Raw genomic sequence first — 17746 nt, 5'->3', positions numbered from 1 at the left:
GGATTTTATTTTAATGCTTGTTTTGTTTTATTTTAAACCATTTTTAAGTCCTTTTGGAAATTAGTTCTTCCTGGACACAAATTTTTTTTTACTATGCGACGTAAATTGGAACGATTAAATAGACGCAAACAACTTAAGGCCGATCATAATGTATTATGCAAATAAATACAAGAAAGAAGACCAATTGCCATTCAGGACGCACATGACGTCGGTACCATATTAATCGTTAATATAAATTGCAGGAAGTTAAAAAAATGCAGGAAGTTTTTTTTTACTTTTATACTAAATTTCTAAAATAAAATACAAGTTTACAAAAGCAACACAACAGGAAGCTCACCAAATGTCAATCCCACAATGGTAAATATTAAATAATACTACCACATTAATACACTTTTTAACTATAATAACCACAGAATACCGTACCAAAAATATGTATACAGTATTTTTCCATGTAGTCTGCCATAGTACAGCACCAGCATGACGTACGTGTTATTAGTTTACATTTACATTTTAAATGATTTTCTTAATTATTTTAATTTAGTGAAACATACACGGATTTGCAGAGGATTGTGGGACAATGAATAAAAAAAATGTGACGTCCCGTTATCTGCCCACCATTCCGAGCATGATCCCGAGCCCGGGGGTGAGTGTGCCAGCGCGCAGATGCGCAAGTTGTCTGGAATAACGCTGGTCACGTAACTTCCTGCGGCGACACAGAGTGGTGCTGCAGTTTCTCATCGGGAGCGCTCGGTGCGCGGTGTGGAAATTCCGTCATGAACCGAACCACGGAGGCATTTAGCTGCACTCTAAAAACGGCACGTGAATCGCTGCGCCCACGGTGAATGATAACCTATCGGCGCAAACCAGTGGATTACCAGCTTCCTCGCTGGGGGATTTAAAACAAGCTTGATTCTGAGGGAGAAGTTTGCTCAGTGTGTCGAGTGGAGGTGAACGGGACACCAGCAGCGAGCATGGCGGAGAGAAGTGGCCGGTTGAGCTTTCCTGGGAGCGGGGCCCTGAACAGACCCGTGCCTATGAACCTTTTCGCTACCTGGGAGATTGACGGCTCCTCTCCTAACTGCATCCCCAGGTGAGAGTCGTGCGACATCGGACCCCTGGCGGGTTGTTATTGGCGGGTAGACAGGTGCAAGGCGGCGGGGAGTGGTGCGCGTGTCAGACAGAGAAAGGGTGTGTGAAGTAGTTAGACTTTCATTGTAGTGCGCCGACTGGATCGATGTCAGCATCGGATCACGGTGGCACAAATCCGATCTAGTGTTCTGCAGATTTTTTACGCCTGTCATTCTCACTCACCATGAAAATTTTACAAATTTGATCACTGGTACAGAGTCTTTACGTTTTGCATATGGGTGTTTATTTCACGCTGTTGTGTTGGCGCGAGGGGGGTTGTCATTTTCCTGCGACCACATACTATTTGACCATTGTAACGTCGGGTTGGATGGCACGCGAGGTTTGTTATGAATAGGTTTTACTGGAGATGTCCAGCATCACGGACTGGTTCAGCAGGCAGGGGCGGGCCGGTGTTAACCCGACAGATTCACTAGATCAACTGAGCTCAACCTTTTGACTTCAAGGCCCCCGTTATTTATAACAACATCTGAAATTTAGCATAAAAAGATATTTTGAGATTTATTTGTTAAAAATGGCTTTATTTCTTGTTTTATCATAATTTAAGGTCATCTTATTTAAGGCCCCCTTGGAAGTTGGATGATCCTCCCTATAGTGGGCCCGGGCCCCCTGTTGAGAGACACTGCACTAGATGCACTAGATGCAGATGTTGTGAGTCAGAAAAACTCCTAGCCTCACTTATTGTCTGTCATGAGTCATCAGAAAGCATAAGCCTTCCCGCTTTCTTTCTGTTTCTCTTTGTCACTTTTTCTCCATTTTTACCAGCCACAGATTTGATCAAAGAACCCTTCCTGGAACAGAGCGGCTTCTAATAAAACAAGCTTAACAGGCATCGTAAGTGTGCCGGCATGCAGGTTGTTAGTCCTATTTAACAGTTATGATTATGATCTGAGGGTTGTGTCCGCACGTTGAGAATGACCTTCAAAGCAAGTCTAAACAAAAGCATACGGAGAGATAAACGAGAGAAGTGTGACTCTGAATGGTTGTCATGCAGTGAACTTTCTGTCTAGCCCATACATGTGTGTGGGATTACAGTTGACAGATAGTTTACAAACTGTAATTATATTATAGTTTAGTTTGTTCAAATAATGAAATTGAGAGCAGACAGTGACATACATACATGGCTGTCACAACATGAAATGAATCATGAATCATCTGATGGTTGGTGGGAGTGGCCTCCTCTGGAAGTACTGTTTGATTGGCAGGCTATTTTTGTGATAGAATTATTATAATCTATTTAAAACATTCTGTGGGTGGAGATAAAAAAAGAAACCTGCAGTTTGATACACACTTGTGTTGAATGTGTGTTTAGTCAGTGTATACCTGTGCATTCCACAATCACAATTAAATTCATCATCTCTGAATGTTAGTGGCCTGCGATCAGTTATTTATTATTACCAAGAGCTGATGTCATCATGTTTTGAGTGTTTATATAAAAGCATCTCTGAATTGAACAGCTGTGATTTTTATTAAGCAGACACATCAGATTCACTACCAGCAAAATAGGTCACAGACACACATGCTGGCTGTCAGATGCCCACGTGGCGGTTGTGTGTGATGGAGTTTGATAGATTTAAGAGACCTTAATATTAGATCACTGAAGCTGCAGTTAATCTCACATTCAATTAAGCTGTCAGAAGTGACAGATACCGACCGATCGAGTCTCGCTGAAGTCAGTCAGAGTCATATAAACAGCACACTAGGGCAGCAAGATATTTGGAAATCACAGAGAATATCGCAAATGTGCATACTACAATGGTTTGTGATTACTGAATAATTTTAATATTTCATATATTCAGCTAACAACATGAAATGTATGTTAATTACACAGTTTTCGATTATTAAAATTTGATCATAATTTCTATTATTTCCTGTATCGCATATCTTGTGTCGTATTGTTTAGCAAGTTATTGCATTTCCCGTCAATATCGTGTAGCCCTACAGCAGACTGAAAATTTACAAATAAAACAACAATTTTCTTTAAAAAAAATCCAGATAATTTTACTCACCATCATGTCATCCAAAATGTGGATGTCTCTCCCTGCTCAGTCGAGAAGCAATCATGTTTTTTTGGAAAACATTCCAGGATTTTTCCCACCCCAATGGACTCCAATGGACCCCAATACCTAACAGTTTTAATGCAGTTTAAAATTGCAGTTTCAAAGGAAACTAAACGATCCCAAACGAGGCATAAGGGTCTTATCTAGCGAAACGATTGTCATTTTTTGGCAAGAAAAATAAAAAATATGCACTTTTAAACCACAACTTCTCGTCTTCCTCCGGTCGTGTAACCTCACGTAATACGTCATCACGTCAAGAGGTCACAGATGATGTATGCGAAACTACGCCCCAGTTAGAAGTTTAAAATGGTCAGCAAATGTGCGTTTCATATATGTAACACGTGACCTTTCGGGGTTATTACGCAATTACGTGAGGTCGCGCTGGCGTGTCACACAACCGGAGGAAGACGAGAAGTTGTGGTTTAAAAGTGCATATTTTCTTGCCAAAAATGACAATTGTTTTGCTAGATAAGACCCTTATGCCTCGTTTGAGATCATTTAGAGTCCTTTTAAAACTGCAATTTTAAACTGCATTAAAACTGTTAAGTGTTGGGGTCCATTAAAATGAGAAAAATCCTGGAATGTTTTCCTCAAAAACATAATTTATTTTCGACTGAACATAGAAAGACATGAACATTTTGGATGACATGGTGATGAGTAAATTATCTGGATTTTTTTAAAGAAAATGGACTAATCCTTTAAGTTGAAGAGCTGGGTTTTCTAGTATATGTTATTCATTTATACAGTTTTCAGTCCAGCCAATGAATATGAAGTGCAAATAGTTTTAAGTGCATGTCAAACTTTGTTTGTCTAATATGAGATTTAAATGAGGCGTTCTATATAAATGTTGACATAAGAAGTTGTTTAATGGGGTCATGTCGTGAGAAACCTCATATTTAAAATGGAAATGCATTGTTTGAAGAAAAAATATCAAACTCAGTCCTGCTTCTCAAGTCCATATATTGATACTGAGCTGCAAAAACGTCCCATTTTTGTCATGAGATACCCAATTTTATTTGCGTCAACAGTGTCTGTTATGCTTGGCTGATATAGAGGAAATATGATAGTAACTATTGTTAATAAATATGTGCCCCAAAACGTTGCGCATATGTTTCAGTGTGTAATGCAGATTTTGTAAAGATAGTGTTGATGGATGGGGGAGTTATAAACCAGTTCTGGAGCTGACGGTTAACCTGCATCCTGTGCGCGCAAAGTGGTGTTTTTGGCAAGGAAAGAGGGCGTGTACACTAGAAGATTGGTCATAAACTATAACTAAATTGTGCCCATTTTTGGTGCAAAAAGTAAGTTTAAGTGTACCTTAGGGAAAATTCACCACCAGAAGTTAAATACACGCTTGGTCTTTATAGTGACTCTATGCAGCTGTGTGTGTGTGCAAGCTCGACCCCCTTATGGTGCTTTGTGTTCTCAAGTGGGCATCATTTCAATCAAACAATAGTCTCTCTCTCCCTTTCTATCTCTCCCTCTCTCTCCCTTTTTCCCTGTGATTGTACAGACTGTGCTAGCTGGTCATATTTGTGTGTGTTGGTGGAGTGTGTGCTGCGTTCTCACCCTGAGGGAAGAAACAGCCTTTGTTTTAACACACCCACTGCCATTCTTACACACACACTGACAGGAGCAGAATAGACCGCTGTATTGTTTATATGGAAAAGAGCTGTTTTGCTCTGGTTAGTATGTGTTGTGTGCGTGTGCTTGATTTGGATTGATAGCAGATGCTCTGACTCTAAATGTCTTTAATAGGATGCAGTAGTTTTTATTGTGCACATTTTATTGTACATATTTGTGTTGCTGCTTATACTCTCTGGCCCCGTTAACACCTTGTATTTAAGGCGGAGTGCACAATTTCGGGCCGACTATCAAAACACCAATCAGCAATAATGTGCGTGTCTACTAAACGACATCGTTGCCTCGGTTTACTGCTCTTGTATTTTGCTCTTGTATCATATTTTTATATTTTAAAGAGAACATATCATGAATATCGTGACCTTTTCCATGTATAAGTGCTGTAATTGTGTCCCGACTCCCCAGTGCTTGTATCAACCTAGAAAATGCACAAAAGATCAACCCGGTAACTTGGTTTTGGTAAACCTCTGCAAGCTTGTGAAGAAATAGGCCGTCATTGAAATTTGTCTCCCCTTGTGATGTCAGAAGGGGATAATACCGCCCCTTAATCTGCACTATCCAACCACGGCACTGCCATTTAGTGCAGAGCTCATTTGCATTTAAAATTAATTGCACACCCAAAACAGCACATTTTTGCTCACACCTACAAAGTGGAAATTTTAACATGCTATATGATCTATATCGTATTTTGAGCTAGAACTTTTATTTGATTTATTTGACATGACATCTTGGAAAAGTTTTGTGAAATGTCCCCTTTATTATTTTAGATACATATTTTAAATCCCATTGTACGTGATTTTCTGTGAATAGTGTAAGACAATTTCCTGAATAAATATAGCACCTCCCCAAAGGATACTGCATGGGGGCAAAGTGAGTGCTCGGGAAAGCAACTCTCTACGATTCACAGTGGACTTCCCACTGAGAAACATCTGGGTTTCAAAGACACACCTTTAGGGTGTCATACATTTGTATTCTTATTGTCTCAAAGCAAACTGTATATGAAATGCTACATGCACAAAGAATCTAAAATCTGTATCTTATTTGTTTTTCATTGAAATATCTCATTGCAAGTGGTTACAAAGGTCTCACCCATATAACAACAGAATACAATGTTAAAGTATATGTGAAACTTCATTCAATGTTAATAGACACCTCCCATTCTAAGTATAAGCCAATCACCCACCGTGTGCAAATTAAGGACAGCCCTTGGTTCTACAACAACCAATCAGTACCAAATTCCTATATGCTTTGTTCTCTGGTTATTTAAGGAGATGTGTAGAAGATTTAGGCGGGACTTTCAATATCTAGAAATGCACCCCATGATGCTGTATCTTTGATATAGCATCATGTATTTTATTTTATTTTGAGGAATCTGTAACCAGATCTTCATCTCCTCACCAGGTATGCAATGGTTTTTCGTTTGTTTTGTATTTGAATTGGAATGTAAATTGGCTTCTGAATTATGTTTTTCCTTACCTGGTTAATAAATTGTTATGTTTGATTTTATTCTGTGTTGCTCGGTAAATGTTGACACTGCAAGTAATACCGTTGTATCCGTAGTTACCGTAAGGACAGAAATCAGGCTAGGATCGGCCCAAATCCCAGTTAGATAGTGAATAATACATCAGCTGAGGATTTGTGAGATACGACTAGCAAATTGGCGTTAGTTTAAGTGTACTTAGAAGCGTGGAGGCTGTGTTTCCGTTTAGAGTAACATCTCTGATTACTCTAAATAGGGTAAGTCTCAACCTCAGTTTATTTCAATCTTATTCTATTCATTCATTTTGATTAGAAATAATTATTGTAATAATTAAGTGTCACCTCTAAGGGGACTAAATAAAGTATGTTTAAAGTTGAGCACGCAGAGAGCGGCCGCTTAAGCGTATAGTCCAACCTCTGGCAGCGACCAACACTGATTCGCTTATGACCGTTGACCAGTATATTAATTATGAGGCCCGTACTAGGATCATGTGCGACTATGAGAACCGAATGAACGAGTGTAATACCAGAGCTTTATCAGAATAAATAAACAAACATCCATCTAAATTCTGTAAGTTTTAAAAGTAATAATCAATCTGATTTGTAATATAATATAAACTAAATCTTTGTCTTTGGAGTCAGATAAGAGATAATAATACAAAATTACATAAATGCCAAAACGTCACCTGCAAGCGCCGGAAAAGACCGAACGCGCTATTACCCTTCGTTTGGATTCCGTCGTTGGGCCAAACGGATGGATGGGGTCATATTTGGACCCCTTACAATAGGACATTACCGACTTATTCACACATCAATGTGAAAAATCGACAATTATGATTTGTGTCATCATCATGCAGCCCTACTTCACACACTTCAATGCATTGTTATTTGCTTACTCAGCAACTAATGTAGGCCGAAGGACAAATGTGTTTGTTTTTCTCTCTGTTTGTGCTTGGTTTTTCTAGTGCTTCCATGTGGGGCAAGTTTGAAGGTTATCAAAAGATACTGAGACATAAACACACACTACCTATTCAAAAGCTTGTCATACAGATCGTAACATACATTACAAATCTCAAAGTTTTGTGCTTTAACCTGCCTGTTAGAATTTCTTTGAATGTCTCGTGTTCTGCATTCAAGAATTATGAATGAAGGAATCCTCTTTGTAGTCTGTGCCAAACAATGACACTTTATTATCGGCGAGGACAATACCAAAGGCTTGTACGATTTTTCTTTCATTGCAGAGACGAACGCAGGTAGAGTCAGATTTTAATGTTGTTTAGCGGAGCTGTGCTGCCGTCTGAATTTGTTAACTATTTGCATGTGACCCAAAATAAAGTCCGTTTTCCTGTTTGTGTTTACCATCACATCATGAGATAAGAGTAGCTTTAACTAAATAACAATATTCAAGGTTCATAAAATGTTTTTTTTGTCAGGCTGCATGGTTTTATAAAGAACCTTTTACATTCACAGATTTCTGTCGGTTGCATAAACTTTTCTTTAAAGTGGAAAAGGTTTCACAGCATTGTTTATAATCACCTGTTTATACAGCAGGAAAATTAAGTATTTGACACATCAGGGGATTTCTAAGTGGGCTATTGACACAATATTTCCACCAGATGCAGCAATTAGGCCAAATATTGAGTTCATACAAAGAAATCAGAACATTTATGTATACAAGTTGAGTCATAATAAATAAAGTGAAATGACAAAGGGAATAAGTATTGAACACACTTTATTTAATACTTTTATGGGATTTAGGTCAGGTGATTGACTGACCACTTCATTATTTCCTTGGCCACCCTCTTTTTATTTTCAGCTTTCTGATAGATGGCAGCAGATTTTTATCCAGAATGTCCCGGTACATTTCTCCATTCATCCTGCCTTCAATAATATGAAGTCTGCCAGTACCCCTTGCTGAAAAGCAGCCCCAAACCATGATGCTTCCACCCCCAAACTTAACTGTTGGTATGGTGTTCTTGGGGTGGTGGGCAGTGCCATTTCTTTTCCAAACATGGTGTGTAGAATGACTGCCAAAAATTTCAATTTTGCTTTTATCTGACCATACTGTAGTCTCCCAATATTCCACAGGCTTCTCCAAATGCTCTTTCGCAAACTTCACCCGAGCCTCAACATGCGTTATGTTCACCAGTGGAGTCTTGCGTGGTGAGTGTGCATGGATGCCACGGCGGTTCGGTGCAATGCTTATAGTTTTCTTTGAAACAACAGTACCTGCTGATGCAAGGTCTTCCTGAAGTTTTGCGAGTGTTTCTTGACTCTTGGAGAACTCTGCAGATTATTCTTTGGATAACTTGGACAGGGATCTTATGTGGGGCACCTGATCGTGGCCGGTTTATGGTGAAGTGATGCTCTTTCCATTTCTGGATAATGGCCCCCACAGTGCTCACAGGAACATTCTGCAAATGCGCCTATAACCATTCCCATCAAAATGCTTTTCAACGATAAGATTATGCAGATCTTAAGAGAGTTCTTTGCTTTTACCCATCATTAAGTCTCCTGGGTAATGAGACACTTTATAGCTTCATAGGCCATCAATTAGGACTAAAGAAGCTGATATCAATTAGTACTGATTGTGGGCAGGGTTTCTCTCTCAATACTGACAGATTTCAGGTGGTGATCTGGCTTTCTATGCCATTTTGCACCTTGTTCATGTGTTCAATACTTATTCCCTGTGTCATTTCACATTATTTATTATGACTCAACTTGTATACTTAAATGTTCTGATTTCTTTGTATGAATTCAAAATTTGGCTTGATGGCTACATCTGTTTTTTTGTCAATAGCCCAATTAGAAATCCCCTTACTATGCGGATGTGTCAAATACTTATTTTCCCCGCTGTATGTTATAACTTTAACTTTGCATACCTCCACTGGTATGAAAGTAGTCAGACACACAATTCTGCTTGCATAACCTAACCTATAGATCAATCATGTGCATTGTGCAATGTCACATAGTTTTTAGTTTACTAATCCATGTTACCTACATTTGCATTGACGTATATGCTTTGAAGTATTTTTATTTCTTGACTACTGAAGAGTGATCACAACTTCTGATTGCCACATCACTGCGAGGTCCAAAGATTCAGAAGATTCCAGATCATACTGGCATCTGAGCACACCCCAGCAAACAGATGCCTCGCACCCTGGGGACTCCTAGGGTCTACACATCAGAGACAGAAATAGCTGGTTTATTGACTGTAACCTGCTCTTTTCCCAAAGCCCCTGTGTGTGCCAGCAGCAGTAGGTCTTTGAATTATGGTTAACAAGAATGTAAAACCAGCATCTGCATTCTGATGAAATGTGCATGATCACATAGCAACATGGGCCGTAGGCTTTCCCTTTTTTCTTAAATAGCGCAGTAAACCTAGAACAAACTGTGCATTAGACCGGTACAAGTGTGTCTCTTTGTAAAAGGGAAAGTTCAACCAATAATGAAATTATGTCATAATTTTCTCACCCTCGTGTTGTTACAAACCTCTATTAATTTCTTTGTTCTGCTGAACACAAAAGAAGATATTTTTGTAACCAAACTATTTTTGAGCACCATTAACTTCCATAGTTGTATTTTTCCTACTATGAAGGTCAATGGTGCTTCTGTTTCAGCCTAATTACTAGGGCTGTCACGATTATAAAATTTGGCTGACAGTTAAATAAATTGTGACGGTACAGTGTTTCCCACAGGATTTTGAGAGACTGTGGTGGTGATGACGTCACCCGCTAATTAGCATATATGTGACGTCATCATGTCGTGTTTGCATTTGATCTAGTGTTGGCACCTGAAATATGTTTCACTTCTACTCTTTGATCTGTATCTGTATTTGATCTGTATTATATATCAAATTATATTTTAAGCCGAATTAAGCTGTTTTAAATAGTGAAATAAAAATGTAAATGGGGAATCATGAAAATTCTATTTGTGGGGGCCAGTGTTGATTCTGTGGTGGGCCGCCACAAATAAATCAATGTATGGGAAACACTGCGGTAATAGCGATTAATTGTCTGTTTTATTGCTTTGATATTTAATTCTCATACATTTTGTTTGTTCATGAAATAATTTTCACACATTGTTGTGATTATTTAAAGTAAATCTTTTGCAAGGTTTAGCAGTGAATATTAACACGCATAACACATATTTAAAATTAATTATTTAATGATAATGGTTCATACTGCTTATCAAAATTTTGCAGCATTTCTTTAAATGCTGTTTTTTTAAACTGTATTAAATGTCTTTGCAATGTATCGCATTACATTGTCAGTTAAGGTACGCCATCTGATACCGTAACCGTCTCGTTTATACAGACGCCACAGCTCCCCCTTGTGTTTTTTAGAGAGATGTGCAATCATTGCGGTGATCTGAAATTATTGTGATGAGGTCAACAATCGCGATGAGACGATTGTTTAATCATTGTGACAGCCCTACTGATTACAAATATTTTCCTTTGTGTTCAGCAGAAAAAATACATTAATATAGGGCTGTAACAACATAAGAGTATAGGGGTGGGCGATATGACCAAAATCTTCTATCACGATACGATTAATTTTATATCATGATAACGATATGTATCACGGTAGAGTTTTAAATGTTTTAATAAGGTTTAAAACTTTAATACCATAGAAATGTTCATAATTCTCACAAAAAACTTATACGAGCATAGAAAGAAGATAAAAACAAACAAAACTCAAGCTCCCTGAAGATAAACAGTCAATGATATAAGAATGATAATAAATAATTATGCATGTATTGGCCTATATATATTTTTATTTAAGGTAGAAAAGTGATTTAATCAGGAGCAGTGAGAGATTTTCTCTCAATGCTGTTTGATTGACACGAGTGACAGACAGGACCGAATTAGGTAACTTCCCCTTTAAGACCCTTTAAGACCAAAGTCCGGATCCAATACACTGTTACACATGCAGTTTCTCTTTTAGCTGTTTACTTTCTCTTAAGACCTAACTGGTTTATGAGGATGCTTGCAAAGACAGGAATTTTGACGCATATGTGTATTTAAGGCCAATAAATCGGAAAAATGCTCACGAGCTTAATGAGCAGCGGTCGCGCGACTTGCGCGCTCCTCACAGACAGATAGAGCAGCGGTTGTACGACTTGTCCGCTCCTCACACAGAAAGAACGCACGCATACAGATCTGTTGTCTGCGTTTCAATGGCTTAAAATAACTTGTTTTAAAACTGCAGTCCATAAATACGTGTACAAACGTTACGTTTTCACGACCACGTGCACTGGAGCATGACGTGGGCGCGTAACCTCGATAGAAACGATAGTCCAAAATCTCTACCGGTTGACATTTCTACCGGTTAATTATGTCTACCGCCCACCCCATAAGAGTATATGATAACATCATTTAAATTTTTTTGGTGAACTATCCCTTTAAGACAGGAGGTAACACATTGTATATTGATAATTTAAATGTATAGCATGCACAGATTTCAGTTCACCATTTTGAAGTCAGCTGCACTGTTTTCTGTTCTCATTATTTTTTTTCTCTTCTGTAAAGCATGGGAATGTTTGGGTTGGGGAGTATGAAGTATGTGAGCCCTCAAGGCAAAGTTACACTTAACAGCATACATTCAAGTGCAAAACCAGCCCAAATGCAAAGATGTGGACAGAAGAGCACAGGTGCAGAGTAACCAAGTGTACTTCATTGCATTATAGAAGGCTCCTAAATTTGAAAACAAGTCTTCAGCCAAATCCTAGATATCGATTTACAATTTCAAACTCAACAACTTGTTTTTATGATTTTAAAGGTCACGTTCTTTCTGATCCCATTTTTAAACCCTAGTTGGTGTGTAATGTTGCTGTTAGAGCATAAATAATACCTGCAAAATGCTAAAGCTCAAAGTTCACTGCCAGGCGAGATATATATATATATATATATATATATATATATATATATATATATATATATATATATATATATATATATATATATATATATATATATATATATATATATATATATATATATATATATATATATGTAACAGAATTCACCTATCAAAGCCTACAGCGAACAACCGGTTTGGACAACAGCCCTCTACTTCCTGCTTTAATGAGATCAGTAGAACAGTTTTTTGACTAAACTCCGCCCACAGGATTACGTCAGTCGCCAGCTAAGCTAACGGCAAGCTAAGCTGCTATCGAATCACAACGCACCAACCAAACTACACAATTAGAACTCAATACGTATTTCTGAAGTAGGGACTTCATAGAACAAGGAAGACATCAGCCCGTTTTTAGGACAGTAAAACAGCGCTATACAGATAAGTAAATTGTGTGAAAAATACCGCAGTTTTTTTTACATGTGAAACATGAACACGTTATATATTGCGCAGTGCGCACTGTAAACGCAATAAAAAAATCGGGACCTATAAAATAACAATGCTTGGGTTGATATATATATGTAATTATAGTTGTTTTTCTACAACATTCAAGCACACAATTCTAAAAAAGCGATTTTAGAATTGTGTAGCGAGTAGATGGAACCCAATGCTTGTGATTTTGGGTCTCATTTGTGTGTTTATATGTGTAATCCAATAAGAAAGTGAAAAATTTAGGTCACTGTTTTTTGGAAAGAAAGAGATCGTGTGAATGTTTTCCGTCAGTTTGATGGATGTTTACACTCACAGCCGTGACTAAATGAGTTGTAAGCTAAGTATATGCAGATAGATGTGTGCTTGTACTCCAGTGAAATACAGAGGGATACTTTGCATCAGTTTATTTCCTCTTATCTGTATCTGTAAAGGCTCAGGGTAACTGGATCTTTTCTATCTGTCTATGATAAGAGGATTAGGGAGAGTTTGTTCGGTCTGTCATGTGTAGGTCAAGGATTCCTGTAATCTGACCAATGCAAAATGAATTCAAATCAAATCTACTGTAATTAATCTACATAATCTAATCTAATAAATTGTTGCTGTGTTCATATTAATCTCTTACACACATGCACAAGAGGTTTTTGAACAGTTTAACACTGCAGGTCGTCTTGACCCTCTGCTACATTTCTGTACTTCTTAGATGCTCAAACATATTATTCAAATAAATAGGATGAGTGGTAATGTCAAGTGTGTGCAATTATTTGGCAGGCCTATTACTTTTTTCCTGTAATAACATGGGGTCCCAAAATGTCATGAATTTGATTATTTATTTGCATTGTGAGTGTGCTTTTACTGTACAAGTTTGTAAAAAACTTTTGATTTTGAGCATGTTCCCAAGGGCATTGTGTGTGAATTATGGTTTTATACAAAGAAGATGATGGTCAGTGTTTTTTCCTACAAATTTTCCTAAATCCTGTAACGTTTGTAGTCTTCATTATTTCCAGAGAAAGAAATTTTTAGGCTGAGACTGTAAAAATTGCCTGTACTCAGCAAGACATGTGGTATTAATATAGTAATGTGTACTTGTAGACTGTGTGTGTGTGTGTGTGTGTGTGTGTGTGTGTGTGTGTGTGTGTGTGACACCGAGTTAATTATAATGTGCTGACCTTATTAGAAGAAGTATATTGGAAGAAAAATCTGTGTATGTTCTTTGCCTTCAGAAGTGAATGTAGGTCAGCTCTCTAGGGTTTTACTTGCATTCAGACTCGTAGCAAATTTTTGAAACGCATCATTCTGATGAGATCACACACACATGGTTCCAGCATGGGAAAGGTCTTTAAAACCTCACCTATACTCTGGAAGGCACACAAACACGTGTTTTATCTTAAGGTGTAGCTTGTTTTTCTGTGCCATTTGCGTCAATAACTGCAATTGGTAAAACTGTTTTATCAAACAAGTTACAAACTCTTCCCATCCACCTAAACACCTAAATGAATTTCCAATATATTTCGGGGCCAATAGTTGTCACGTTTTTTCTCATATACGAGTGATTCTCACGAAACCATTGAAACACCACGGCACTAATGATTTTAGCTTTAAAATGTGTAATATAGTAACATTAAAAAGCATCAGAATTAACACAATACTGTGTTCTACCTTGCACAATGTGTGATTTCAACATAAGAATTTATAATTGTAAATTTTATCTCATTTTCTGCTGAAATTCTCATTACCGCAGTGTGTCCGGCTGTGTTTGAACATGCGTTATGTTGTAATTTTATCAAATTAACACAAAAATATTAAGAAAAAAAATAAATGGATGTTTTGCTAGACTACTTTAGATGACAGAATTTTTTTTACTGAATATTCATGTATAATAGTAATGAAGAAAAATTAGGAAAATGATGTGTCCATGCCTGATGTTCTCATCCTCCGCAACACTTTTTGAGAACAGTTTAAGCACACATACAGAATTTTAATAAAGTTTGATTTTGAGTGACCAAGCACATGGACCAGTTACTTCAAGATGGCTACCAGGTAAGATCATTTTTTTACAGTTAATTTGAAATATTGTCTTGTCAGAATGCTTACACGACATTTTGATTATCATTACCGCAACAGATGCTTATTAAATGTTAATTTAATTAATAGAAGCATAATACTTTGATTTTAAATGCATGTGCAGAATCTCCAAATTATGTTCTTTCAGGTTTGTCATGTCATTTTGAAAATATGTCAGTGTTGATGTTTTCTGACTGTTGCGGTAATGAGATTTTTTAGGACTAATTTTTTTAATTATGTTACAAAAAGTGTTAAATGATAAGTAAAAGTTTTTAAATTAATGTTCCCATTTACTCCAGACTTTGTTTTTCAATGTCTGGTGGGAAAAAAAGTAAATTTAAGCAATTTTTACATTTTCATGCTTGACATTTTTAAAACCAAGTTTTCGTGAGAATCACTCGGTTACTTTTATTCACTTATACATTTTTTGATGTACTAGAGTAGAGTAGTAATTTGAATAAGAAATCATTTGTATTGCGTATGTTTCGGAAAGCTCAGCGTGCGAGCCGAACACGGACGCGGAAAAAGGTATACCCGGTCCTTACCTCGCCTTCATGTAGTTCACCCCTTGTCGCGTACTTGATGTAGGCACGAATCACGATACAATGATGTTTCAGGGAGACATTTTAATTCTTCACGATCAAATATCATCATATCGCAAACCCCTAGACTTACCCTCCTGTTGTTCCAAATTTGAATAAAATTTCTTTGTTCTGCTGAATACAAAGGAAGATATTTTGAAGAATGTTTATAGCCAGGCAGATCTGGGGCAACATTGACTTCCCTAGAAGGAAAAAAAATATTACTATAGAAAGTGAATGGTGCCCCAGATCTCTTTGGTTATTAACATAAAATTTTTCAAAATATCTTCATTTGTGTTGAGCAGAACAAAGAAATTTATACAGGTTTGGAACAACGTGAGGGTAAGTAAATGATCAAAAAAAATTCCATTTTCTGTCTGGCATGTAATCCAAGCACCATTCAACCCCTTAGCATTCACCTCTTAGCATAACAGAGAGTACTGGCATAACTGTGTGTACGTATGTAACTTGAGTCAGGAATGATGGGAGAAGTTCTGTAATGAGAAATTGATAAAATTGACTTTGGTCTAATATCCTTTGTGCTTTCAAAGGCCCTGCAGCATCTGTACGATGGAGATGCACACGGTGTCCTTAGCAAAGTGTGTGTAATGGAGCTGTGATTGAGTTATGGCAGTGAGTGAAATGAGCCATGTTTATCTTTAACTCCTTAGAAAATGAGTAAGTCTCTATTTTTGTGTGATAGCTTATTAAAGACTGTTAGGTAGGCTATTTATAAAAGGTTATAATAAGTAGTTATTCGAGGGGTTTGATTGACACGTATGTGTGTGTTGTGAGAGATGCATTTTTCTCACACACCTCACACCACAGCAGCTGAAATATTGAGGCTTTGTACTGAAAAAAAAAAACAGAACAGAAACTTTGTGTGTGGAATACTCATGGTTTGTGTGTTTTTCTTGGGAACCCAACGTGTGGAGCCAGAAGTCCCTGTGAGACAAAAGTGCTTAAAAATAACTCCTATTACCTCAACTTAGGTGCATGCATTGAATGCATTGAAAAAAGATAGATATGTATTAATTCGTCTAAGTTGAGGTAATAACATAGTTTAATATGGCAAAAGGGTAGACTATTCCTTTAAGCTTTTATGGCATTGAATAGTGCCCCATTTTTAAAGGGATAGTTCACCCAAAAATGACAATTCTGTCATTATTTACTCACTCTCGTGTTGTTACAAACTCTTTGTTTTTTTTGTAAACACGAAGGAAGATATTTTGAGAAATGTTTGTAACCAAACCTTTCGTGGACCCCATTCACTTCCATAATAGGAAGAAAGAATACCATAGAAGTAAATAGGGTCCACGAACGGTTTGGTTACAAACATTTCTCAAAATATCTTGCTTTGTGTTCATCAGAACAATTAAATTTATACAGGTTTGTAACAACATGAGAGTGAGTAAATGATGACAGAATTTTCATTTTTGGGTAAACTATCCCTTTAAAATTACAAAAAAGTGCATCCATCCATCAAAAACGAATCCATGCGGTTATTAAATGTCTACTGAAAAATAAAAATTGGGTCAGAGGTCAGCCTCCAGCCTGACCTCAACTCTCTTGTGAACATGCATACGACTGTAGTTTGTAAAGTTTAAAATGTTTCCTTATCAAAACCATTGGATGGTTTAAAGTGAACTAATTGCCAAAACCTTACTGTATGGTGAAGCATTGTCTTTTCTTACATTTATTATTTGTGAGATTCATTATGAGGACTCTTAAAGGAGAATTTCTGAAGCCATAAACTGCAGTCACAGCAACAAATCATTAATGTGCCATTTTAACCAACGTTTGTTTGTGTCAGAATAAAATGTTATGTTCTTGTGTGTAAAGTCTACTGAGATCAGCAGTGTGTGTTCCTTTGTTGTGGTCAGAGTTTGCATGCTGATCCCTCAGCGGAGAAGAATGGCTTTTGTTTGTGTGTATGCGTGTCAAAAAGAGAATGATGTGTGAACAATACCAGCCTTTAGATCACTGAGAGCGCAAAATGATTGTAACACACACACACACACACACACACACTCTCACACACACACACACACACACACACACACACACACACACACACACACACACACACACACACAAGCTCACTGTCTCTTCCTTGTCTTCTGAGTACCTGCTATGTGATTTGAATATATAAAGCATTTCTCATTAATATTCTATTAGGTGGACGTGAGTGATCTTTTTGCATTTGGTTGTGTCTCTGTGATGCCTGGGGCCTTTGGGGGCCCTCTCTGGTCCCCTGATCACTTCCCACTGCCACATTCCTAACAATACTGCTTTTTCACTGCATCTCTGAAATTCCCTGCTTCTTTCTGCAAATTCCCCCTTCAAAGTCTGTGCTTAAAATGATAGTTCACCAAAAATGGAGATTTCTTTCTTCTGTTAAACAAAAAACAAGCTATTCCGTGGAATTATT

At 37.4% G+C, this 17746-nt stretch overlaps 1 protein-coding gene across 4 annotated transcripts in view; it reads left to right on the top strand.

Moving 5' to 3' along the window:
- Positions 1 to 625: 625 nt before the first annotated feature.
- Positions 626 to 17746, top strand: part of pacs2 (phosphofurin acidic cluster sorting protein 2) — a 44110-nt gene continuing 26989 nt past the window's right edge. For 2 of the 4 annotated variants that reach the window (XM_073873459.1, XM_073873458.1), the window contains exon 1: positions 626 to 1090. In XM_073873459.1, coding sequence (XP_073729560.1) covers positions 972 to 1090 — 119 coding nt within the window. In that variant the 5' untranslated portion in view covers positions 626 to 971. The remainder of the gene's footprint in view (positions 1091 to 17746) is intronic. The other 2 variants (XM_073873461.1, XM_073873460.1) reach the window with 1 other exon arrangement.

Source organism: Misgurnus anguillicaudatus, chromosome 11 (assembly GCF_027580225.2).
Source record: "Misgurnus anguillicaudatus chromosome 11, ASM2758022v2, whole genome shotgun sequence".
Lineage (NCBI taxonomy): Eukaryota > Metazoa > Chordata > Actinopteri > Cypriniformes > Cobitidae > Misgurnus > Misgurnus anguillicaudatus.
Note: the sequence above shows the minus strand (reverse complement) of the source record. Positions and strands in the feature narration are given on the sequence as shown.